Below are 25,509 nucleotides of genomic sequence, written 5' to 3'. Positions count from 1 at the left end.
TGAGCGCTGTTGTGTTCAGGTCCTGCTTGTGGGCTGCTGCAAGGGATCTGGTTAGCCACTGTGAGAACAGGTTGCTGGACTATAACCCCCCCCCAATCCCTTTGGCCTGATTCAGCAACCAGGCACGTCTTAGGGTCATGTGACTCTTCAATGCTAGGCGTGACTTCAGATGTCAGTAGCAGATTGTAGTGACTCTGATTATAGGAGAATGTTTTATTAGGCCACTTTTGCACCGCCCGTCAGTCAAGGCCTCCAGCTGATTTGCAAAGTACTGTAGTAAAAACAAGAAACTATGCAATGCAACCAATATTTTGTAAAAAAAAAAACAAGATGTGAAAAACAGCGCTGGCTAGGGCAAACCCAGCCAAAGGGTGTGTATGTGGGTAGCTTAATGAAACCCACAAGTACCCATTTCCTTCCCCATGCCTGTTTAAAACCAGTAAAAGATTGGGGGGGGGGTAATTAAAGTCACAAGACCTTCCCATAGTTTTGGTCCTCTCTTCTCTCTATAGCACTGAAGGAGGATAGTCACAAGAAAAGGGAATGAGTCCCCTGGATTAGTTTAACAGAATCGCTTTGCTGGATCAGGCCAATGGCCCATCTAGTCCAGCATCTTGTACTCACAGTAGCCAGGGAAACCTGCATACAGGACCCAAGCACAAAAGCACCCTTGGACTTCCAAAAGTTTCCAGCAACTAGTGTGTGTGACCTTGATCACTTAAAAGCAGGCTGATCAACACCCACCATCAGTGATCTTTGACTCCTGCCATTCCTGTTCGTGGAACATTGGTTTGACTCTTATTAGTTTGTGACTCCATGCACATATTATATGTCTTCTGTTTATGAATTTTGAAACAGTATAGTGTCGTCAGATTATTGGCCGATGTGTTGCTCGTTGTTTGTTGTTCAGAGTGTTCTGCTTTCCACCCCTGGCTGCGCTGACCTGCTTTGGGTCCAAGCTTCCCGAGCACATTGTTTGTTAAAGCCGCATGGTCCATCCAGTGATTCTTGGAAATTATTTCTCTCTTGTTGCATAAGGCCCTCGACTTTGCTTGTTCCTTCCCAACACTTGAGGAAGGAGCAACTTCAGGTTTTTGCTTAGGGTCTGGCTCCTTGCCAGGCAGCTGGATTTAAAAGGACAGTGCCACCTGTTGGCTCAAGGGCGTCATTGCTTCCTTTAGGACACGGCCTCCCAGCAAGCCTAAGCTGTTTGGGCAGTCCTGGTCTGGCACTGACTGTCCTTTGGGATAACCTTTGCCATGACTTGGCAGGGTCTCTGTGCCAGCCAAGCTTGGCATGTCCCCCAGAATGCACTGAAACTGGCCCTGGAATGGGGTTCGTTCCTGGTCTCTGGTTGGCCAGGTGCTTTGATCATCTCCCTCCCACACCCCAACCACTTTGTCTCACGAAACTTTTGCATTGCGTAATATTTCTCTTTCCCTGCCGTGAAGTTCTTCTAAGGGAGAAAGTTTAGGGCAGGCGTAGGCAAACTCGACCCTCCAGATGTTTTGGGACTACAACTCCCATCATCCCTGACCACTGGTCCTGCTAGCTAGGGATCATGGGAGTTGTAGTCCCAAAACATCTGGAGGGTCAAGTTTGCCTATGTCTGGTTTAGGGCCACAATCATCCCATGCATTCACAGTGCTTTGATGCCACTTTAAGCGGTTGTGGCTCCCCCCCCCCAATTTCTGGGAGCTGTAGTTTAAGGGCGCTTGGAGCATTTGCATAAAAATACTGTACCATGAAGACCCACCACCTGGTTTAAAGAGTGGCCCCATTTTAGTCATGTGCAAACCAAGTGTTAGACACTCAGATATATAAGCTGGGCAACAGTCACCAAAACAGAATGCCTAGTTGCCATTTTTTGGCCAGATGCCTCAAAAGATGTATTTTTCAATACGATTTTTTGGTTCCTGAATTTCATTCTGATTGTGCAGATAAAATTTAACGGGTAGAATTCTACAAGATGTGTTGCTGGTGTGTGAAAAAGCAGTAAAGAACCAAGGATCCCCAGGCGTGTTCCTCCAAATGGTGGAGATGTCAGGGGCCATCCTGGCAGTATTTGGGGATAGTCAGATTATTTGGATATCTACGAAATTCAGAAATCAACCCAAGATATATTGGAGACCAAGTTCCTCAAGCATTTGATAAATAATCAACTGTACAGCATAACTTTTACTGGCTGGGGGCTGAAGGCAAATTGTGGACAAAAATATCAGGAGACCGTAGGCTTAATAGACGATAGGGTTGTAACAGCATTCAAAATTCCCTAGGCAGTGAGCACATTTTGGTATTGGTGTGGGTCCAGAGGCAACCACAAGGAAATCTCTGGATGCCAAGTTGGTGACTGACATCTCTCCATCTGGCTGGCCTCTCCAGCTTTCTTAACCAGGCAAACAGAAAAGTTTATTTATTGCATTTATATTCCACCTTTCCCCCCAAGAAGTACATGGTTCACTCTCCTCCTTGGCTAATCCTAGAACGACCCTGTGATGTAGGTTAGGAGGCTGTGACTGGCCCAGGGTCACCCAGTGAGCTTCATGGCTGATGGGGATTCGAACCCTGATCTCCCAAGTCCTAGTCCGGCGCTCTAACCAGTACACCCTGCTGGCTTGCTAGAGTATGGTATGGGGCAGCTCTATAAATTAAGTAGGTAAATAAATATGAGGAAAGCAAGATGTCACTTAGAGAAGGATCTGAAATCTTTTCCTTGAAGCTTGCACTTGTTTTATTCTGGATTGTTTACTTTGATGTTTTGATGTGATGTAAACCACATAGAGATTTCTGCTTTAAAATATAAAGCAATATAGAAATGATATTACAGTTGTAACTCGGAAGTCGAACGCTTTGCAAGGTGAACGTTTTGGCTCCCGACCGCCGCAAACCTGGAAGTGATTGTTCTGGTTTGCGAACGTCCTTTGGAACCCGAACATCCGTTGCGGCTTCAGATTGGCCGCAGGAGCTTCCTGCAGCCAATTGGAAGCTGCGCCTTGGTTCCCGAACATTTTGGAAGTCAAACAGACTTCTGAGGTATGACTGTATAATTATTATACATTGGCTCCCAGTACGTTTCCGAGCACAGTTCAAAGTGTTGATGCTGACCTTTAAAGCCCTAAACGGCCTTGGTCCAGTATACCTGAAGGAGCGTCTCCACCTCCATCGTTCTGCCCAGAAACTGAGGTCCAGCGCCGAGGGCCTTCTGGCAGTTCCCTCGCTACGAGAAGCCAAGTTACAGGGAACCAGGCAGAGGGCCTTCTCGGTAGTGGCGCCCGCCCTGTGGAATGCCCCTCCCATCAGATGTTTAGAAGACATCTGAAGGCAGCCCTGTTTAGGGAGGCTTTTAATGTTTAATAGATTATTTTATTTCATTTTTCTGTTGGAAGCCGCCCAGAGTGGTTGGGGAAACCCAGCCAGATGGGCAGGGTGTAAATAATAAATTATTATTATTATTATTATTATTATTATTATTATTATTATTATTATTATTTATTAATCCCCACAGGAGGAAAGATGGCACCTAGACATTCTGTTGTGGCAACCGTAACCTAGGTTTAAGGTGCCATTTGGCAATTGGCTTATATATCTCTGTTTCTATCAATGGACCTCAAAAGCGTAATCAAATCTACCCCTCTGCAATGCAGGAATCATAGCTAAAGAGTCTCTTGCAATGTTGGGGACAAGTCTTTCTCTGAGCTTCTTTTGCAAGCCATTTTGGAGAGGCTTGTGTTGAGTGGCTAAGCTGTAATTGATCTCCCTGAGACTCTGTTTGAATAAAGAGACTCTCATCCCCACCCTGGTATTGAGATTGTGTTGCTAACTGGCATTATGAATGCATAAATGCCTCCTTTGGTATTATATAACTGCCCTGTTGCTTATGGCTGTATGTTGCTCTTAAAGCTGTACTGGAGCCGTTCTGGGGGCATGTAAGGTGTTATTTTCCCAGGTTTGATGGGGCATCTTGGTCTACTTGAGGTGCGATGGGTGGAATATACAGACCATGCCCACCTCACTGGCACTGGGCACCACCACCCTGACAATCCTCGAATCTTGCCTTGGTCATGTTCCCATAATTCCATGCAGTCTTCCCATAATTCCTCTCAAATTGCTTCTGAAAGTGGAAATTGCCTTGTAGGGACAGCCCGGGAAGCTACAGCTTTATTTCTTTTTACACTTTTGTAGGGCTGCCATCCATATATGGGATTTGTCGGTTGAAAACAGCGTCCAGGAAAACCCGGGCGTATGGCAACCCAGTGTTGAATTTTTGTTGGTCAAATTTCTTTAAAAATAGCTTTACAAATATTTTTTGGGGGGGAGATTTTGCAAAAAGAACCAACCCAGCAGCTTTTCTCCCCCCCCCAAAAAAGATAAAAAATATTGGCCATTTTTACTTTTTGAAATATGGCAACCCTAACTTTTATAAGTATTCAATTTTCACATACGTTGGAAGTTTTTATATTGACTGCTGTACACAGCTGTTTGGTCCTCCTTATGAAGTGCAAAGTGATTTATTTGTGTAACAAGTTTTATATACCACTTGATTGTAAGAAAACCTCTAAGTGGCTGGCAAAAATATAAAGCAAAGCCTTAAAATTATCGATAAACAATCAAAGGCAAGTACTGTATATATAAAAAAATGGGTATTATGTTGCCCCACAGTGCTAGTTCTGCGGTTGGAGTGGTTGAGTGGGTGCATATGGGGTAAGGTTTGGGTTTTTTAAAAAAATATGGGGCAATTTGTTAAGGGCTTTATATACCTTCAACTTGACCTGGTAGCAAATTGGCAACTGGTGCAGTTCTCTGAGCAAAGGCTTTTTTCTCCCGTTTTTTGTTTTTGCTGAAAAGGTCTCACTCATGTTAGCAATCGGATTGCAGCATTCTGCACTAGCTGCAGCTTCCACATCAAAGGGCAAGGGAAGCCCCACACAGAGTGCATTGCAGTAATCCAATACTGGAAATCACCATTCCCTGAACTATTGGGGCCCACGCTTCCAGGTACAATTATTTATGTAAGGTAAAAAACTGCAAAGGACCCCTGGACAGTTAAGTCCAGTCAAAGGCGACTATGGGGTTGCGGCGCTCATCTCGCTTTCAGGCCAAGGGAGCCGGCGTTTGTCCGCAGACAGCTTTCCGGGTCATGTGGGCAGCATGACTAAACAACTGAACACTGCAACTGAAACCAGAGCGCACGGAAACGCTGTTTACCTTCCTGCCGTAACGGTACCTGTTTATCTACTTGCCCTGGCGTGCTTTCGAACTGCTAGGTTGGCAGGAGCAGGGACAGAACAACAGGAGCTCACCCCATCGCGGGGATTCGAACCACCAACATTCTGATTGGCAAGCCCAAGAGGCTAAGTGGTTTAGACCAGTGTTTCCCAACCTTGGGTCTCCAGCTGTTTTTGGACTACGATTCCCATCATCGCTTACCACTGGTCTTGCCAACTAGGGATGATGGGAGTTGTAGTCCAAAAACAGCTGAAGACCTAAGGTTGGGAAACACTGGTTTAGACCACAGCGCCACCCACTTCTTTATCTCACCCTTCCTCCAAAGCATGGTGCCCTCCAGATGTTGAGGGGGGGATTTTATCTACCTATTTCTGTCATGCCATGCATACTTTTTAAAACTAGATCCACATTCCTCTTGTAGTGTGATCAAGGATGTACAGTGCAGGATTTTGGAACGGCTCGTTCCAAAATGTGACTGTAACCTTAGAAATCTGCCTCATTGAGTTGAATTGGATGTGCTCCTAAATGAGCGCGCCTAGGATTGCAGCCTAAGTGAGCTTGTGGGGGCTAATGCTGTTATCGTATTAACAGCTAGGCATATGGTTGTGTCCTTGACAGTATCTCATCTGTTAACTCGGATAACCAGTTGGATAGCTGGGTAGCTCAGTTGGTTAGAGAGTGGTGCTGACGACGCCAAGGTTTGTAGGTTCGATCCCCGTATGGGACAGTTGCATATTCCTGCACTGGAGGGGGTTGGACTTGATGATCCTTAGGGTCCCTTCCAACAGTATGATTCTGTGAGATATTTGTGAGATAACTTTCTTGGTTTAAGGCAGGCATTCCCAAACTGCGGCCCTCCAGATGTTTTGGCCTACAACTCCCATAATCCCTAGCTAAAAGGACCAGTGGTCGGGGAAGATGGGAATTGTAGTCCAAAACATCTGGAGGGCCGAAGTTTGGGGATGCCTGGTTTAAGGGGTCCAGTTGGCTGGTGACAAATTGCCAGTGGAAGACCCTTTGTCAGACTCTTAAAATGTGTGGAGTTAGACATCATGGTTTGGCTTGTCCAAAAGCAGGTTTCTCTATGTAACCTATTGTGGACTGATAGAATTGAACAGAACCACCATTTAGAACAGTGGCTCTTAACCTTTTTGGGACCGCAGATCCCTTTGAGAATCTGATGGAAGCTATTTGCCAGAAAAATGCACAGAAACACAAAATGTTGCATGCAAATTATTTTATTGCACTGGGGGGAAAATCTGGTCCACAGACGCCCTGAAGCCCATCCATTGGCCTCCTAGGATCCATGGACCCCTGTTTAGGCATCCCTGATCTAGACCCCCTGATTAGTGGACTGTTTCATTCCATACAAACACTGCCTTTGACAGAGTTGGACCATTGGTCCATCTAGCTGAGCATCATCTACACTGACTGGCAGCAGCCATTTAGGCTTTCAGGCAGGGGTTTATTCCAGCCCCATGCTGGGGGATTCAACCTGGAATCTTTTACAAAAGCAGGTGCTCTCCCAGCGAGCTACAACGCTTCCCTCTAAATCAGGGATGGGGTCCACGGGGTCCTCTGAAATGTTGCTGGACTCCCATTAGCCCCAGCCAGCACGGCCAAAAGCCTGGGATGATGGGAGTTGTAGTCCAGCAACATCTGGAAGGCAGTAGATTAAAGAACACTTTAATGATTCTTTGTGTGTATTTGCATACAATTTAGAGCAGGAGGTAGGGATTGTGCTGGTCAGCTGTGTCTTCTGGTCCAGAGGAATGGGTTCCGCACAGGGTGGATTTGATTTAAATCACTAGTCAGTAAGGCTTGATTTAAATCATAGTTTTCTACATAAAGACTAATTCTTGCTGGTATAACTTTAATATGCAAGTAGATGAAGATTTTTAGAATAACAGCTTTTCATATTAGTTTTTTATCCCCAGTTTAATAGGTTAATCATTCATATTTGGACAACTTTACTGTTGTACTTAGGAAGGAGAAAAATAATCATTACCTTAATAATAACAATTTAAATAGATTCATTCAACTGAAACAATAACATTGCAGCATATGTTATTTGCTTAAACAAACATCCATGTTTGTTAACTAATTTGGCTAAACAAAAACAATATATATATATTTTAAGAAACTTAGACTGTCAGCCCAGCCTACACATGAAAAACTTAAATACCGTCCACTCCAAACAATCAGGAAAATACTGTTTCTATTCTATTCACTGAACTTCTTGAAACTTAGCACTGAAGGGGTTGTTTCTGTATTCATAGGTTTGTAGAACAATAGGCTTAAGGTCTTTTTCTCAACTCTGTTCATGTTATAACATTTTTGCTGTGAAGAAGAGGCATGTGATCTCTGTTGAGTCAAATTCAGTTTTGAGAACTGCAAAAGTAAACCAAGCATCTGTGATAATATCTTGTAGGCAGAGAAACTGCCCAATAATCTTACAAAAACCTCTGGAAGAGCATGACATTGTGAATGGATTAATGGAATTTATTTACCCCCAAAATTAAACATATACAACCTTATTCTACATACTTAAAAAACTAATCTTTATTTCATGATGGAATAACCTTCGGACGGTAATATATTTTCCTCAAAAAGCATTTTATTTTATTTTTTTAAAATCATTGATTTTTATCTACCCTGGTTCCCCACATCTTCTCTAGAAAAGGAATTCAGAAAGCAGGAGTGTTGGTTTCAAAATCGCTTTTCTTGAATTTTGACTTCTTTATTTTTAAAAATCTTCTTGGCGAAAGAGCTGGGGAGGATCTCCAAAAACTAATTCAGTATTGTTCAAGAGGGGCTGTCAGGAAGATGTTTTCCTATCTCAGGCTGAGTGTTTAAATGTCAGATCGACTCCATTTGAGGTCACTGCAACTACTTCTCTATTCTCTATATGAAATTCTGCGAATTGCGCCAAATTATGTACACTCAGGAAGTTCTTTCAGTCCCATTTTGCTTTCTATAGCCTCTTGTCTGAATAAAACCCAAATTACATTTAGTGGGCAGATTAAGAGGAGCAGCTCTCAAAAAGCAAATATGCTCGGATAATATTTCTTTGCTGCCTGGAGTCATTTGTGTGTGTTACGTGTACGCCTGCCGCAAGAGACCCAAAGAGCCCTGTGTTTAATGGCTCTTATGTAAGACATGTGGGGCAGAGAATGTAACTTGACCCTAACTCTACAGCTAATCTTTGCACAAAACATTATAGCTGGGCGGGTTCTGTGCATGCTCTCGGACAAGGTGTGCTCTTCAAAATGGATCAACACCTGAGCGGTTTGGGTTTTGCGGTGGCCAACCCTGCAACGTGAGCAGAGACGACATTGTGGCTTTCAATGTTTTGGTGGCATGTGGTTTTGAAAGCCTTGCCTTGCCCCTTTTCAGATGGTGCTGGCTGCCCTCTCCTCTTTCAGATGCACCTGGCTGGTATTACTTTTAACCAGCCAGGTTTAGGGGTACAGCATCTAGCTTAGCATTGTCTACACAGGCCGGCAGCAACAGCTCTCCAGGGTTTCAGGGCAGGGACATTCTCAGCCCTACCCGGAGACGCCATTGGGGATTCATCCTGTCACCTCCTGAGAATGTCCCTGCCCTGAAACCCTGGAGAGCTGTTGCTGCCAGCCTGTGTAGACAATGCTAAGCTAGACGGACCTTCGCCCTAGGGTGCCAGGGCAGGCGGAAGCAATTAAAACACGATATTAAAAAAACTGTTTAAAGCAACTTCCAATCGCAGAAATAGGGTGGACCCAAAAAGCGTACACCTGACTTCAGGTTTCAAAAGCCAGGGTGAAGAGGCGCGTCCTCGGCATTTGCAAGTTCATAGCTCAGGGGGCTACCACAGAGAAGGCCCGCTCCCAACCCCACTGAGCCTCTGAGGATAGGGGAACAGCCAAGAGGGACCCCCTCTGCTGATAGCAGCACCCAAGGGGGGGGGGGAGTCTGTAGGAAAAGAAGCTTCCAAGCATTGGGAGGCCTTAAAATGCTAATATGAGCGCCTTGAATTGTGCCTGAAAATGGACTCTCATCCCATGCAGCTCTTTTAGAACAGGGGTTGTCTGAGATCTAAACGAGACCCCGGCCAGTTTCTGCATCATCAAGGGTAGCTGGATAAGCAAATGGGTCCCTGCCCCAAGGACCATGCAGTCCTAAATTTGGAGCGGGTGGGGAGGAAAAGATGAGGGCTCTGATTTAGCTGGAGTCTTGCGTAATGAACATAGGAAGCAACTGATATGAACTCAAGCCACTGGTCTATCCAGCTTGTATTGTCTGCCCCAGGGATGGGGAATCTGTGGTTCTTCAGGTGTTGGGCTCTGTCTAATAATTATAACAACAGCAGCAGCAGCAACAACACATATAAAAATATAGTAAAGCGTCAAACATTACACACTTCCTGGTACTAGCCTGTTACTGGCCCGACATTCTTAATTTTTAAAATAATAATAATTCCCTCTGCAGTAATGCTGACCAGTTTGGGAAGAGTCAAAGGCTTCTGTTGTGTCATGGCGTTACAGCACATGTCCCAGTGGGTGGAACTCGCACCCAGATCTGGGTGGGAGGCGAGAGTGACAGGTGAAATCCTAGGCGTTTGCGTGCCATCCTCCTCCTCCTCCTCCCACTGCATCTTGAGTAAGTTAGTTGCCTGCCCTATCAACAGTTTCAGTTGTTCCATTCCACTCATCCACAACCCTTTGCACTGGTCTACCTGGGTGGTAAGTGGTTTATATTTGCTTCTATATAGGTGAGAGGTAGGAATTGCCACACTGCTCGGGGGTAGAGCACCCACCTCCCATACAGAAGGGACCAGGTTCAAACCCGGACGCCTCCGATTAAAAGTATCTGGGGGGTGGGGGGTGGGAACAGGCCATGGAACCTTCCTTTGCCTGAAGAACAATGTTGGATGAAGCTGGATTATAGAATTGGAAGGGGACCTCAACGCAGCCAGGCACCATGTGCATTTTGCACCTGACGATCAGGCCCTTGCGACCAAGTGAAGATGCCCAGGGGCCAGGATGGCGGCTGACGTCTCCACCATCTGGAGATGCATGCCTGGGGGTGATCATTGGTTCTGGACTGTTTTCGCACACCAAGACCACGTCCTGCAGAATTCCATCAGGTGTATTTTATCTGCACCATCCGAACGAATTCCAGGAAGCAAAACGCTTTTTCGGTGCGTCCTGTGCAGGAGCAGCGATCAACGTTCTACTTAATTGTGGTCGCTTGTCTTCAGTTATCCCACCCCACTGCCCTGCTCAGAGTTGGGAAGAGTATCCCTACATTATGAATGGTGGGCGTCCCCATTAAGAAAAAAGAGGTAGGAATAGACCGTTTTATATATCTGGACTGTCCCTGGATCAAGCGACTTTTCTTCTTTTACGTTCTCAAAGCTCTTAACCTAGCTCATGATTGTCATCTGAAATAGCCAGGTGTTTAACAGAGAATCAATCGCAGTCAGTCCATCGTTTGAAAAAGAAGTCTTTAGAGCCGTCTTGCCCCCAAATGACAACTAGACGTTCTGTTTTGGCGACTGTAACCTTGGTTTAAGGAACCATTTGGCGCCTAGCTTAAATACCTGAGTTTCCAACACTGGTTTGTGCATGGCTAAAATGGGGCTACTCTTTAAACCAGGTGGTGGGTCTTCATGGTAATTTCAGGCAAATGTTTCCTTCAGATGTGGATGGCAAAGGCAGGTCTGTGGCAATAAATCAATGGGTTGCTATTCACCAAATAAATTGGGACTTTGGGGTCACCATGCTAGAAAGGTTGGGAACCACTGGGCCCAAAGTCATGCACTTAATTTAATTTCTTTTCTGGGTGATAAAAAACTTTGTACAGACAGTTAATGCTCTTTTTGACGCAGGAAGTTTGATCTGAGTCGAACAGTCCCAGTGTTGTCTACACAGACTGGCAGCCGCTCTCCAGGGGGGGGGGGGACATTCCTAGTCCTACCTGGAAGATGCCATTGGGGATTGAAACTGGGAGCTTCTGCCTCCAAAGCAGATGCTCTGTCACTGAGCTGTTGCCCGTCACCTAAAAGCAAACTAAGGTTCTAGTCCTCATGCCTCCGGACGAATGACTGAATTAAACAGGAATGCGGGATGCTGCTTTATTAAGCCACTGGGTCCATTTGGCTGGCAGTGGCTCTTCAGGGGATATTTGCAACCCTCCGTAGAGATGCCAGGGATTGAACCTTCTCCATACAGAGCAGAGCACTGAGCCTACAGCCCTTTCAGATTGGGATCTGTGACAGGCAGCAAAACAAAAATAACATCACAGAGTTGGGAGGGACACCAGGGGTCATCTAGTCTGACCCCCGCTGCAGTGCATGGCTCACAGCCAAAGAATTCCTGACAGGTGGCCACCCAACCTCTGTTTAAATGCCTCCAAGTTCTTTCTAATGAGCAGAACTGGTTTTCCATAGTGCTAGGCACTGTTCAGGGAAGCTTTTGCCCTGGAGTCCTTTGTCCCTCTTCTGCCCTCTCAGCTGTTCACCTGGCTCCTGAGGAACGTGACTCTCGGCTGCCCTTCCCAGACACAGGCAGATAAGCCTCCCTTGCGTTGCTCCACGGTTGCATCAACCCTGCTTGCACAACGCGACTCCGGAGCGCAGAGAGCCGGCACGATGTCTGAGGGAGGCTGGGCTCAGCGGCCCGCAGGAGGCATTTCCGTTCTGTGGTGGTTGTGCGTGGGCCGTTGTGCCGGGAAAAGTTGCCACGCCGGCCTCTTTCCTCGCCCACGTTTTGATGTCAAGTTTACCAGCTGGCCTGGAATAGGGGAAAGTACCAGGTTGCCTGCCTGGAAATGGGGTGTTGGGTGGATGAGATGACGGCAAACCACTTCTCTTCCTGCAGCTCTCCAGTGTCACCTGGTACCTGCACCACTCCAAGCAGGGTGAGGAAGTCCTTTGGCCACACATCACACTCTCAGGTCTTGCTTGTTAACACTCTCCCAAGAAAATCATAGCTTTGTAGGGAATTCTTGGCCCCGTTGCCCACGCTCAGCAATAAGAACGGCAGGGAGAAATCCAGGTGTTTTATCTGAGAGGCCAGGCCAGCAGGGAGAGGTAGGAGTTCCGTTTTTATGGCACCGATCTGGACAGTTAGGAAGATGTCAAAGTGGCAATCCTTAGCTGGAAGATTTTCCCCCCTTTAAAATATAAAAATGGCGTAGAAATGAAATGGACATCAAGAACCACAAGCCCCACGGGGAGAAAGAATGGCGCCTAGACCAGGCACCCCCAAACTTCGGCCCTCCAGATGTTTTGGACTACAGTTCCAATCATCCCTGACCACTGGTCCTGTTAGCTAGGGATCATGGGAGTTGTAGGCCAAAACATCTGGAGGGCCGCGGTTTGGGGATGCCTGGCCTAGACATACCATAACCAAGCTTTAAGGTCCTATTTGGCGATTGGCTTATATATCTGAGTTTCTAACACGGCCCCATTCCGTTCGACTCCCGAAAACCAAGACGCGGCTTCCGATTGGCTGCAGGAGCTTCCTGCACTTGAGCAGAAGCTGCGTCGGATGTTCGGCTTCTGAAAAACATTTGCAAACCGGAACATTTACTTCTTGGTTTGCGGCGTTCAGGAGCCAATTTATTCGGCAACTAAGCCGTTCGGGAACCAAGGTTCCACTGTAGTTTATGCTAAGAGGCAGTGGCTGGCCCAAGGTCACCCAGGGAACTTTGTGGTCAAGTGGAGAGCTAAACCCTGGTCTCCCAAGGTCCTAATCTGACACTCTAACCACTACACCACTACTGGCTCTCGAGTCAGAACATTGGTCCATCTCATCCAGTGTTGTCTACACTTACTGGCAGCAGCCCTCCAGGGTTCTAGACAGGGAACCCTCCCAGCCCTACTTGGTGATGCCCTTGGTGATGGAACTTGGGACCTTCTGCATACAAAGCACCTGCTCTACCCCTGAGCTATGGCACTTCCTAACCTGCTTTATACGCAACTAGACTATTGGTTCCTCTAGCTCAGGCACCCTCTAGGGTTTCAGGCACGGGATATTCCATCCCTACCTGGAGATGCCAATTGGGGATTGAATTTGGGGCCTTCTGCATGCAAGGCAGGTGCTCTTCCACTCAGCTGCGGCCTTTCCCAAAGGATGCTGGACTAGGTGAGCTTCTGACCTGATATAAATTGGGGCTCTTTTCATGTCCACAAGGATTCTTTGCTTTCAAGGCACAGAAGCATGACCACCTGATCTAATCCAGCTGCATTCTTGCACCAGATTGGAATACAAATGTTGCCCTCTCTTGAACTCTGCCTCCTTTCTCTCTTCACCAAACTTCTCCAGCATTCTCCTCATTCCTCTGTGCCACTCCCGCTTCAAATCCTTTCTTACATATACACACACATACCTTGGTCTTTAAGCTGCCTCTTTCTCTCTCTCCGCTTTGCCATTTCATCTCTCTCTCACTCTTTTGGACCCCACCCTTTGCCCTTTCCTGCCCCTCAGGCTTGCCATTGGCTGGAATGCTGTGACATCAGAGCATCCTTTGTCTTAAGACGTCAGAGGCTGCCACCATTTATTTTTACCACCTCCAGATGTTTTGGACTGCAGTGGGCTGGGGCTGAGTAATTTGGGGTCGCAACTCCCACCAGCCCCCAGCCTGCTGAAATTGGCAAAGGTTGGCTTGAAATGCAGATGAATGCATGCAGAACAGAGTGTGTCCTCTCCGTTTACTGTTATAAACACACCTGTCAGGTCACCAATGCTGCCTGGCCTGTTTAACTGCTAACCGCCATGCTCTATCAATTTCCTGCCCACTTCTCTTCCTTGCAGGGAAAGCTCTTTTCAGGAGGCAGAAGGTCAAAAATGCACTCGGTAAAGGGCTGTGCCTTTTACATCACCTGAGGACATTTTTGGGTCTTTGAGCCTCTTCCCCCGCCGTCCCCCTCCCACAGCTCAAGCAGGAAAGGTGCGCACTGAGGAGCCATGGAAAGTGCCCCCCCTTACACAACCTGTTGGCTCTTCACACGCCCTCAATTCCAGAGTCACAGCTTTCTTGGAGTCTTTCTGAAAGTTGAGATGTAGGAAACAGCCCTAATCAGACTCTGCTTAGCTTTGCATATTATCAGGGCTTGCCTCAGGCGTAGGTCAGCAACAAAAATCACCCCAGGCCAGTGAAGTTAAATCTTTATTCAAGGATATGAACCACAGAGCTCAAGCCTCCACAACTCTTCCTAGCAGGACTTGCCCCGATGATGCAGTTGCAAGGACCCCTCTCTCAGACTCCTCCTCTCTAGGCTTTCCCCCATGCAGTCTGCACACAACAAATCTTTGCTCTGCTCTTTTCATTCCTCTGTGTGTCCTGGGAGACCAGGAGGAAGGGGAGCTGGTTGCAGCAGGAGACTTCCTGGATTCTTCAGCTGCCTCTTTACCCCTCTCCTCTCCATCCTTTGCTTCTGCCTCTGAGTCTGGACTGCTCTCTGCCACAGCCTCTTCCTGCTCACTAAACCCTGTTGCCTCTTCAGCTTCCGGCACCTCCTCCTCCCAGTCTGCTCCCTCTTCTCCCTCTGACTACTCCTTGCCCATCTCACCACCAGTCCTCTGGCTCTCAGCTGCCTTCTCCTGGGGGTTCCCTAGGGGGTCCCCCAGCTGCTGCCTCGCACCGCTCCTCTGCATCCAGACAGCCCATGACACATATGTGCTAGGTTTTATTTATTTTAGGATGTGAGAGGGGGGTTGCTGGGTGAGAAAGACAGCGAGCGAAGGGACTGTGGAAACTTCAGTGATGGAGAGGAGGGACGATGGCTTTGCACACAGGCAACCAATTTTTTTGGTCTGCTGTCAGGCTGTGTCTTTATCACATCCAACCCCCAGCTAAAACACAGAGGAAAAGCCCAGGTGCTTCATTGTCACTAATTTCATTTCTATACCACTTTATATTTTAAAGAAGAAACTGCAAAGCACATTAAAACATCAAATGAAGCAATCCAGAATAAAACAAATTCTGGAGCGGGCGCCACTGTCATTTTCTTTCTGTGGCCCCGTGAAAGCCAAACACAATCCACACGCAGAACAACAGGGAAAGGCTCAAGTGTCTCGGTGGTTAGAGCACCTGCTTTGCAGGCCGAAGGTCCCGGGTTCAATCCCCACATCGGTTTGGGAGAGACCCTGGAGAGCCGCTGCCAGTCAGTGCAGACAGTACTCAGCTAAATGGGCCAGTGGTCTGACTCAGTATAAGGTGGCTTTCTTTATGAAGTTGTTCTTCGGTGCTGCTGGATTGTGTGTCTCTTTCGGCCGTCACGCCATGCTCTCTTTTGTAGCAAAGAATAACACGAGCTGCCTTGAAGTTGACATCTAGAAAGGCAGGATAAAGCTTGTGCCGTTGTGAGAGAAAAGGAGTATTTGCCCTCTCTTGTGGAGTAGACTCACCGATGCACTCATGATCCTCCCACATGCCTTGCGAAATTTTATAAGGTGTGGCAGTGCTGACAGTGTGCTGTCAAACTCTTATCTCAACTCAAATCTCCTAAAGTTGTAGCATATACATCACACTACCTGCGCCTCTCTGTAGGTGGCTGTGGCTACTCTGTTTAAGAAACTCTGGCTATGCTCAGAGGTGCTCTTTATTATTATTTCACAATATTCTGAGGCTGCATCTCGCCACTACAGAGCTGATCCCTGCTCGTGTCCCCGGGAGGTTGCTGTGGTTCCAGAATGTCTGCTTTCCTGCCAAGACCTGAAACCGATATGTGACATGTGACGGCTATCTCTTTCTCCTCCTCGCTTTAGTTTTCCCGTTGCCATGGGGACAGCATCATCCAAGGATGACTCTCCCTCCGCAAAGACCCCGGAGGCTTCGGTCCCCTTCAGCATGATGGACGTCTTCCTCTTCTCCATCATCATCGGCCTGCTGACGTACTGGTTTTTCTTCCGCAAGAAGAAAGAGGAGGTCCCCGACTTTACGAAAATCCAGCCGCCAACGGGGTGAGTGGGTTGGTGGAGAGGTCCATGGGTTTCGCCCAGGGCGGCATACACCCAACAGCTTCAGAGGGGCGAGTGCTGGAGTCGCGTTGCCCATGTAGCCTTTGGAAAGGGTTTGGAAGCTGGTGTCTGGGCCCAGGTACAGGAAGCACGTTAAGACAACTTCAATGGCTAGCAGTCTGTTTCCAGGCACAGTCCAAACTGACGATTATGTCCTACAAAGTGTGGGAATGTTAGGGATGTGGATTAGGATATATTATTAGATAGATCCTATCCAAGCTTGTGTTATCAAGCTTCCAATATCAGCAGAGTGACATTGCCCTTTTTGTGCGCAGCAAAACGTGAGTGTTAGGTTTGTTAGAACCTCTACAACAATATTATACTTCCTGGCAAATCCCCTGGCATAATCTGGCATAATCTCAGAAAGCCAGGCTTACGTAGAAAAGTTACAAATATGTACATCTGGGGTCTACTTAGTAGAGTAAGGCTCCATCTGGTCTCACTCTTGGCAGCAGGCCGAGAGGGAGAACCATCCTAACTGTAGATTCTCTGGAGATGTGTTCCCATTGAAGAAGAGATGGCTAAGAGAGAGAATGGCTGCTGGCTAGGGGCTTATCTGCCAGCTAATCCATCTCATCTGCGTGTCTGGAGGAACAGGAAACTGAGCCTTGGTCAGGTGTCCCTCCAGGTGAGTCCTCCATGTGGACACTCTGGGAATTGTTGTGACTTGTCTGCCCCAGTATTCCATCCCACACAAAGCCCTAGGTGTCTTAGGCGCAGGCTACCTGAAAGATTGTGTCTCCCTACACAAACCTGCCTGGTGAGCCCCTTCTCTTGACCCCATCAGCACCAGAGGTGTAGCTAGTGGTGACCCAAGACAGAGCCTTTTCTGTGGCTGCTCCCAGATTGTGAGATCCCCTCCCAGGAGAGGGGACTCCCTCCCTTCCAGTGATCCTTCCACCAGCAGGCTAAGACCTTCCTCTCCAGGCAGGCCTTTAGAAACTCATGTGAAGGCAATGCAAATCTCTGGGCTTTAATGAGTTTTAGTTCCCACTTTTAAATGTGCTTTTATTGTATTTTGACTACTGCTTTCGGATCCTTTGTTTTACGATGCGTTCTATCATGTTTGCTTTTGAAATGCAGCAAGCCGCCTCGAATCCCAGCTTGGGGAGTTAAGCCGGGAGGGAGAGTTTCCTGAATATGCCTCAGAGAGGACAATTCCTCCGCACGATACTAGCATATTTCTTTTCAGCTGGAATTTTTCACGAAAGCGATTCACGGTATGAAGCGATGAGGTTCAGAGGCAGTTGACCCAGAGGGCCAGGTGCTGCGGGCTGGCATCAGTCAACGATGCTTCAGGGCTTGTGGCTCTCCTCCTCTGAAATGTGGTGGCAGCAAAATTTGGGGGTGGGTGGGTTTGTCTATGCAGAATCCTTTGCCCGGTTCACCTTCCATCTTTGCTCCTGCTATGTGTAGATGGCATCCATTCCTGCAGGGGTGGTAGCCCTCAGGCCTGGAGCCAGAATGTGGCCCTGCAGGCAACTCTGTGTGGCCCCTGAATCTCTCCTCAGGCCGCAGACCCTCCCTAGCCCTGCTTTGTAGCCCAGATATTTTTGCCTGGCTGGAATGTGTCCTTGGACGCTGATAAAGCCCTTCGCTGGCCTGGATGGAGAACAGAGAGGGGTCTGTGAGGATGTCTACAAACCAGGCTAAGGTAAAAGTCTCAGTTGCAAGTGTCCGCCTTAAAGCTGGGGGTAAACTCAGGTCTGCATTTAAGGGCAAGCAGGGGTTCTGGATCCTGCAGCAACCGTACAAGGTAACCTTAAGCGAACCGCTCTCTCAGCCTCGGTTTCCCCCATCTATAGAATGGGAAGAGCGACTGAGTTTAGGGATGATGCAACTCCTGCGGGGCTGTTGGGTTCTTACTGTGTGGAGCAATTTAACAGTGTTTTGCAAGTGCTGCACAAGTGCTTTGTTATGATTTTAAAGCACTTGCAAAACACTGTAAGCAGCTTCCTAATCCCAGGAGAGTATTTGAGGAGAATTGCTTGTTAACCACCATCACCTCCAAATTAGCTCAGAGGGGCAAAGCTGTGTGAGAAGGGAGCACATCTAGATACCAAAGGATTGCAGCAGAGACCACGTGGAGCGTGTTTTCTGAGGTCAATCTCTTGAGGCTTCCTGTTTCCGCTGGTGAGAAATAGCTCACTCCCATACAATCGGACCTCAGCCGTGCCAGTAATTCAGGGCTGATATGGGGGTAATTAGCCCTGGCAGACTCCCCAGGGTGGGGAAGGACTGTCTCGTAGACCCGCAGATTGTCCGAGATTCCCAGCTTGCATCAAGGTGCAAGCGGCAGGACGCTGGGTCCCTGAACACGACACAGCTGGCACTCTCCGAAGCCACTCATAGCTGGAAATATATGTTTGATAAAATAATTAGATTTGGACAATAAACAAACATAGTCTGGACCGAAGAAGACTGAGAAAAAATATGCAGAATGGCACAGTTCCTGGTGTTTAAGCTCGGACTTCAAAGAGATTCTTATCATTGTGTTTGGATTATGGAGGTGATCGGTATGTTCTTTTTCTCTTCTCAATTCCTACAATTGTTTTTCTACGCCAAGCCTCATTAAGAAACTTATTTTTTGAAAAGTACAGATGGACTTCTATTTATAATTAAGTATTCAATTGCGCAGCTTTACTTAGACTTGAAAGACTTGATAAAGATAAAAGAAGAAACAAGATGGCGCTTGTTAATATGATACAGCACAGAAAAATGAGAGTTCATCCCTTTTTTGAGGGAAGTGGGAGATGCTTGCTGGCTGACTTTGTAGAGACTTGAGACAATAATTTGGGATAACATACAGTGTATCTGTTTGCAGAATTTCTTCATTATGAGAGAGAAGGCTAAACGGATGTCCAGCAGCCCCCCTTCTAGGGCCCAGAAGGGGGGATTGTGTGGTCTCCGAAAGCTGATCGGTCACCAAATGACTTATATCTGTGGAATACAGTTCATTTACATTCCAATATTGCAAACAGTATGCGTAACATCAAACGACAGGCTTGGACAACAGCCCGGATTGGAATAACTTAACAACATGGGAGTTGCTGTGTCATTAAACTCTAAACGATAGACTTGGAGAACCGCCCGGATTGGAAGATTGGAATGAAGTCAGGAAAAGCTGCACTGGCAAATAGGCAGAAAAATACATATTTACAAATAAAGCTGTATTCGATGGATGAAAGGATATACGATTTCTGACATGATTAAGAATCGCATAGCCAGGGATGGAGAACTTTAAAGCTTTAAGATCGGAATTTGGAAAATATGAGAACAACAAGAAGAAGGCAGTAAAGAAAATATTGGAGATATACTTCAAGGAGGTCCAGGCTATGGGGATCCCGGAAAAACTAATACCGTAATTAATAATTTGGACTGTAATGTGGGTTTTTTATTTTAGTTTATTGTTTTTAATTTTCAACTTTTCTTTATGGTGTGGAGGAGGCCTAGAGGGTGCCCCAGGGCTCTCTGTGTGAGAATGCTGTCATTTTCCCCCAGCTGGGATCAGCAACTGGACCTTCCTCGAGGGATTGGATTTTGTTTACAAAATAGCCCGGGGAGCAGGGGGAGGAATCTGGACCTGTGGTTTGGTTAATGCACCTGTGAGAGGTGGAATGCCACGGTCCCGGTTCGCAAAAGAAAGCTCCTGTGGAACTCAATCCCACAGGAGGCAACGATGGGCGCCAACCTAGATGGCTTGGAAAAGGGATAGGACAAATTCATGTAGCAGAGGGCTGCCGTTGGCTATGAGCCACCTTGGCTCTGCCCTGCCTCCACAGTTTGCTGTGGCCAGGAATGCTTCTGAAAAGCAGTTGCTGGAAACCACAGGAGAGGAGAGGGATCCTGCTTTTCCACAGGCATCTGGCTGGCCGCTGTGAGAAGTGGACGCTGGACTGGATGAGCCATTTATCGTTCTTCTGATAAAAGATGGAAGGAATAAGTATTCTCCAGAATGCAAAAGGTATTATCCGAAAGGGGAACCAACACTGCAGTCCTTTCCCTCCAGGCAATCTCCTTGTTTTGCCATGGGGCTGGCTGGCTGTTCCTGCGGGGTGATGCCCCCATGTCGCTTCGTGACCTTGCAGGGTGATAGATCCCCCTACTTTACAGACATTTTGTCCCCTGTTGCTGTCTAGCCGGAACGTGTGCAGAGGAGGGCAAGCAAGAGGATTAAGGGTCTGGAAACGAAGCCTTATGAGGAATGCTTGAGGGAGATGGGCATGTTTAGCCTCGTGAAGAGGAGACTGAGAGGTGATATGAGAGCCATTTTCCAATACCTGAAGGGCTGTCACATGGAAGATGGAGCGAGCTTGTTTTCTGCTGCTCCGGAGGAGAGGACCCAAGCAAATGGATTCAAATGACAAGAAAGGAGATTCTCGCTCAATATTCTGACTGCAAGAGCTGTTTGACAGTGGAATGGAATCCCTCAGTTCTTTGAACGGAGGCTGGATGGCCATCTGCCAGGGATTCTTTAGCTGCGATTCCTGCATTGCAAGGGGTTGGATTAGATGATCCTTGGTGGCCCCTTTCAGCTCTCCGATTCTGTGATTCTATCTCACAGCCTGTTGGCCTCAGTCTCTCCTTTCCGGATGCACTCCATACATCAACAGCTGTCTTTTCTTCTTCCTCCTCACTAGAGGAAAATGCATTAATTTCTCTTAATAAATGGAGCAGAGGAAGTGTTCATTCACACTTACAATTTGCCTCCTTTTCCCCCCCAGGCAGAGGTCTGACCAGGCATGACCTTTTGGGGGTTTAAAGGAGTTTGTTGAAAATGCATCTTTTACTTCGTTTGACTATAGCCAAGTCTGCTGTCAATTCACTTGTTCCTGTTTCCCTTTGACTGTGAATAATACCCCTTTCCTGCCTCTAATCTTGGCCCCTGATCGCTGCCTTTCCTTTCTTTGCCTCCTCTTTCTCACGACCCTCCTCACCGATCGCTTCTCAGGTGGCCAGGCCTCTCCAAGTCCAAGAATTGAAGCGATGGTTTCTCCAGCAGCAGCCTGGTGGGAGTCCAGAGTCCCAAAACATTTGGAGAGCCCTAGGCTGGTGGGGGTTGCCTTACAAACTAGACCCACATCACTCCCCAAAACAATTGCTCAAGTCATAGAATAAGAGTTGGAGGGGCCCCCGAGGAGCATCTAGTCCAACCCACTGAAATGCAGGAATAGGCAGCTCAAGTCATAGAATTGTAAGAGTTGGATGGGCCCCTGAGGAGCATCTAGTCCAACCCCCTGAAATGCAGGAATAAGCAGCTCAGTCATAGAATTGTAAGAGTTGGATGGGCCCTTGAGGAGCATCTAGTCCAAACCCCTGAAATGCAGGAATAGGCAGCTCAGTCATAGAATTGTAAGAGTTGGATGGGCCCTTGAGGAGCATCTAGTCCAACCCCCTGAAATGCAGGAATAAGCAGCTGTCTCATAAGAGAATCGAACCTGCAACCTTGGCGTTATCAGCACCACACTCTTCTTATGTCCTTATGTTAACTGCAGCTCCCAGGATTCTTTTTTTTGGGGGGGGGGGACCATGAACTCTTTAAAATCATTTGTTGATGCTGCTTTAAATGCAGATGGGGCTACAGCGACGGAGGGTCTGTGAGTCTGGAAGCCCTGCCTGTATTCAACCATTCCTTCTGTCGCAGACTCCGCAGCTTGCCTTCCATGCAAAAGCAGAATAATACAAACCAGCTTGTTCCAAGAAGATATGCTGCGTGTTAATTCTGTGGCCCCCTTCCTTCTGCGCGCTGCCTCCCCCCCCCCCACACACACACCGAGGCCCATGGGGCAGGCTGGCTATGGGGAACAACTTTTTTTTATTTTTAAATTAAGTTTGGGGGGGGGAGAAGATTGCCCTTTTAGGACACTCTCCCCTCCCTCCACACCTCCCCTTGAGTTATTGTTCTGAAAAAGGTCCTGCAGGGACAAGAGCTGCGGGGAAGTGACAGAGATGCTTTTAATTATTTAATTAAAAAATAGTGCTGTGATGTAAACCTGTTGTTAGGGCAACGGGCGTTTCTCTCCATGAGACGTCTCTCTCTCTCTCTTCCCCCCCCCACCCCCTTCAACCTTTGAATGGTTAGAGAGATGGGGAGTGTTGCAAGGGACCCTGGGAGTTTTCATTCTTGAGTTTCTCTCTCTCTCTTCCTCCCCCCCACTCCCGCTTCGCCACTCATTCCTTTCTGCTCCTGCCAGATGTTGGGAGTATAGTTGGGTTCGTGCCGGACCCTCCGGGTAACTTTCGCAAAGGCAGCCGGCACGAATCCCAGAGGGATCGAGCCAGTCTCTTTTGCAGGGACTTGGTATGCAGAGCTCTGCTCTCGGCTCTTAAACAAAAGGGAGGCTGTGGCCGCTGGCTTTTTAAGCTCTGGGAGAGGGCTCAGGGGGGCGAGGGACCCCTCGCGTGCCTGCCTGTCTCGCGGCGGAGCGCAGCTCAGCCCTCCTGGCTCCCTGCAGCTGGCATGAAAGCACAGGGTCGAAACCCACCATGGGCTGCACATACTCGTCTCCTCCCGAGGAGGCTCCTCCGGGGAGGTAAGTAAGCGGATGTGCCCTTTCGGGAGGTTTTGTGGCTCTGCGCCTCGGATGCAAGGCTGGCTCTTCTCGAGCTTGCCTGAGCCAACCTTTTTGGATGCAAAAACTTGCCTGGAGGCTGGCGGGGGGAACTCCGTTGAGAGAAAAGCACTCTGCAGTTCGCAGGGATGCTGCCATGCGAGGCTGGTTTTCTTCTGTGCGGGTTGCAGGAAGGGCTCGATCCTCTTCCTTTTCCTCTCTTCTTTCCCCAACCGTTTTTGGGGAAGGGCTGCAGCCGAGTGGACAGAAAAAGAGCATCTGCTTTGCATGCAGAAGGTCCCAGGTCGAAACCTCAGTGGTCTCTCCAGGGAGGACCGGAAGAGTTCCTCGCCTGAATCCCTTGCTGCCAGTTCGTGTAGATAATACTGAGCTAAAGGTAAAGGGTAAAGGGGCCCCTGACCATTAGGTCCAGTCGTGACCGACTCTGAGGTTGCGCGCTCATCTCGCATTATTGGCCGAGGGAGCCGGCGTATAGCTTCCAGGTCATGTGGCCAGCATGACAAAGCCGCTTCTGGCAAACCAGAGCAGCACATGGAAACGCCGTTTACCTTCCCGCTGTAGCGGTTCCTATTTATCTACTTGCATTTTGACGTGCTTTCGAACTGCTAGGTTGGCAGGAGCAGGGACCGAACAACGGGAGCTCACCCCGTCACAGGGATTCGAACCGCCGACCTTCTGATCAGCAAGCCCTAGGCTCAGTGGTTTAACCACAGCGCCACCTGGGTCCCAAGTTAAAAGCAAAAGGGCGGGTTAAAAAGGAATGTTTTTGCCTGATGCCTGAAGATATGTAATGATAGTGCCAGGCAAGCCTCCCTTGGGCAGCATTTCACAAACAGGGAACCACCCATGGAAGGGGCACAAGGGCCTCAGATGATAATCTCATGGTCCGGGTAGGTTCATATGGATAGAGGCAGAGAAGAGTGTTTATATATACATGTACTGTATGTATTTTTACATGTATGAGCTTACTTTTCCTTCAGTTTGCTCAAAGCCCCCCACTTCACCCTCACAACAACCCTGTGAGGTACGTTAAGCTGATAGAGAATGACTGGCTCCAAGGTCACCCAGTTGAGCTTCACGGCAAAGCAGGGATTTGAATCCTGGTCTCCAAGGCCCTACATACATGCATACCTTTATCTGTATGATGAGTTTCCATGGTTAAAACCATGCTGAAGGTGACTTACAACATAACAAAACACATAATTACAAACATAACGAAAGTAAAGGTAAAGGGACCCCTGATCATTAAGTCCAGTTGTGACCGACTCTGGGATTGCGGCGCTCGCCTCGCTTTACTGGCCAAGGGAGCCGGCGTACAGCTTCCGGGTGACGTGGCCAGCATGACAAAGCCGCTTCTGGCGAACCAGAGCAGCACACGGAAACGCCGTTTACCTTCCCGCTGTAGCGGTTCCTATTTATCTACTTGCATTTTGACGTGCTTTCTAACTGCTAGGTTGGCAGGAGCTGGGACCAAGCAACGGGAGCTCACCCCGTCACAGGGATTCGAACCACTGACCTTCTGATCAGCAAGCCCTAGGCTCAGTGGTTTAACCCACAGCGCCACCTGGGTCCCCACAATACTGAGCTAGATGGACCCAAAATCCAACACCACCAGGTTTTGCGTTCCAGTTTGCTAAAGCACCCAAAGGCCCAGGTGTCGAAATGTTTAGGAGGAGGGGTCCTGTGGCTCAGTGCATGGCAGGATGCTGGCTCCTGGTTCAACACACACCTCACCCTGCATCCCCAGTTAAAAGATCCTGGGGAGCTGCTGCCAGTCAGAGTTAAGTCCAGGCTAAGCTGGATGGTCCATTGCTCTGACCTGGCCCCATACAGTGAGGGGGGAAAGTATTTGATCCCCTGCTAAATTTGCCCGTTTGCCCCCTGACGAAGAAATGACCAGTCCATAATTTTAATGGTAGGTTTTTTGTAGCTGTGAGAGACAGAAGAACAACAGGGGGAAAAAACCCAGAAACCCAGAAGACAAAACTTCTGGGATTGATGTGCATTATAATGGGTGAAATAAGTATTTGATCCCTTTGTAAAAGATGACTTAGTGGCAAAACCCGTGTTGGCAGTTACAGAGGTCAGGCGTTTCTTGTAGGTGGCCACCAGATTTGCACACATCTCAGGAGGTATTTTGTCCCACTCCTCTTTGCAGATCCTCTCCAAGTCAGTAAGATTTTGAGGCTGATGTGTAGCTACTCGAACCTTCAGCTCCCTCCACAGACTTTCGATGGGACTGAGGGCTGGAGACTGGCTAGGCCACTCCAGGACCTTAATGTGCTGCTTCTTGAACCATTCCTTTGTTGCCTTGGCCGTGTGTTTTGGGTCATTGTCATGCTGGAACACCCATCCTCGACTCATTTTCAATGCCCTGGCTGAGGGAAGGAGGTGCTCACCTAAGATTTGACGATACATGGTCCTGTCCATCGTCCCTTTGATGCGGTGAAGGTGTCCTGTCCCCTTAGCAGAAAAACACCCCCAAAGCATAATGTGTCCCCCTCCATGTTTGATGATGGGGATGGTGTTCTTGGGGTCGTAGGCAGCATTCCTCCTCCTCCAAACGTGGCAAGTTGAGTTGATGCCAAAGAGCTCAATTTTGGTCTCATCTGACCACAACACTTTGACCCAGTTCTCTTCTGGGTCATTCAGATGTGCATTGGCAAACTGCAGACGGGCCTTTACATGTGCTGTCTTCAGCAAGG

General features: G+C 48.0%; 1 protein-coding gene across 2 annotated transcripts in view; it reads left to right on the top strand.

Moving 5' to 3' along the window:
- Positions 1-25,509, top strand: part of LOC118096791 (NADPH--cytochrome P450 reductase) — a 60,277-nt gene that overhangs the window by 5,784 nt on the left and 28,984 nt on the right. For both annotated transcript variants that reach the window (XM_035138969.2, XM_035138967.2), the window contains exon 2: positions 15,981-16,175. In XM_035138969.2, the coding sequence (XP_034994860.2) occupies positions 15,994-16,175 (182 nt within the window). In that variant the 5' untranslated portion in view covers positions 15,981-15,993. The remainder of the gene's footprint in view (positions 1-15,980; positions 16,176-25,509) is intronic.

Source organism: Zootoca vivipara, chromosome 15 (genome assembly GCF_963506605.1).
Source record: "Zootoca vivipara chromosome 15, rZooViv1.1, whole genome shotgun sequence".
Taxonomy (NCBI): domain Eukaryota; kingdom Metazoa; phylum Chordata; class Lepidosauria; order Squamata; family Lacertidae; genus Zootoca; species Zootoca vivipara.
This window is presented reverse-complemented; position numbering and strand designations above follow the sequence as displayed.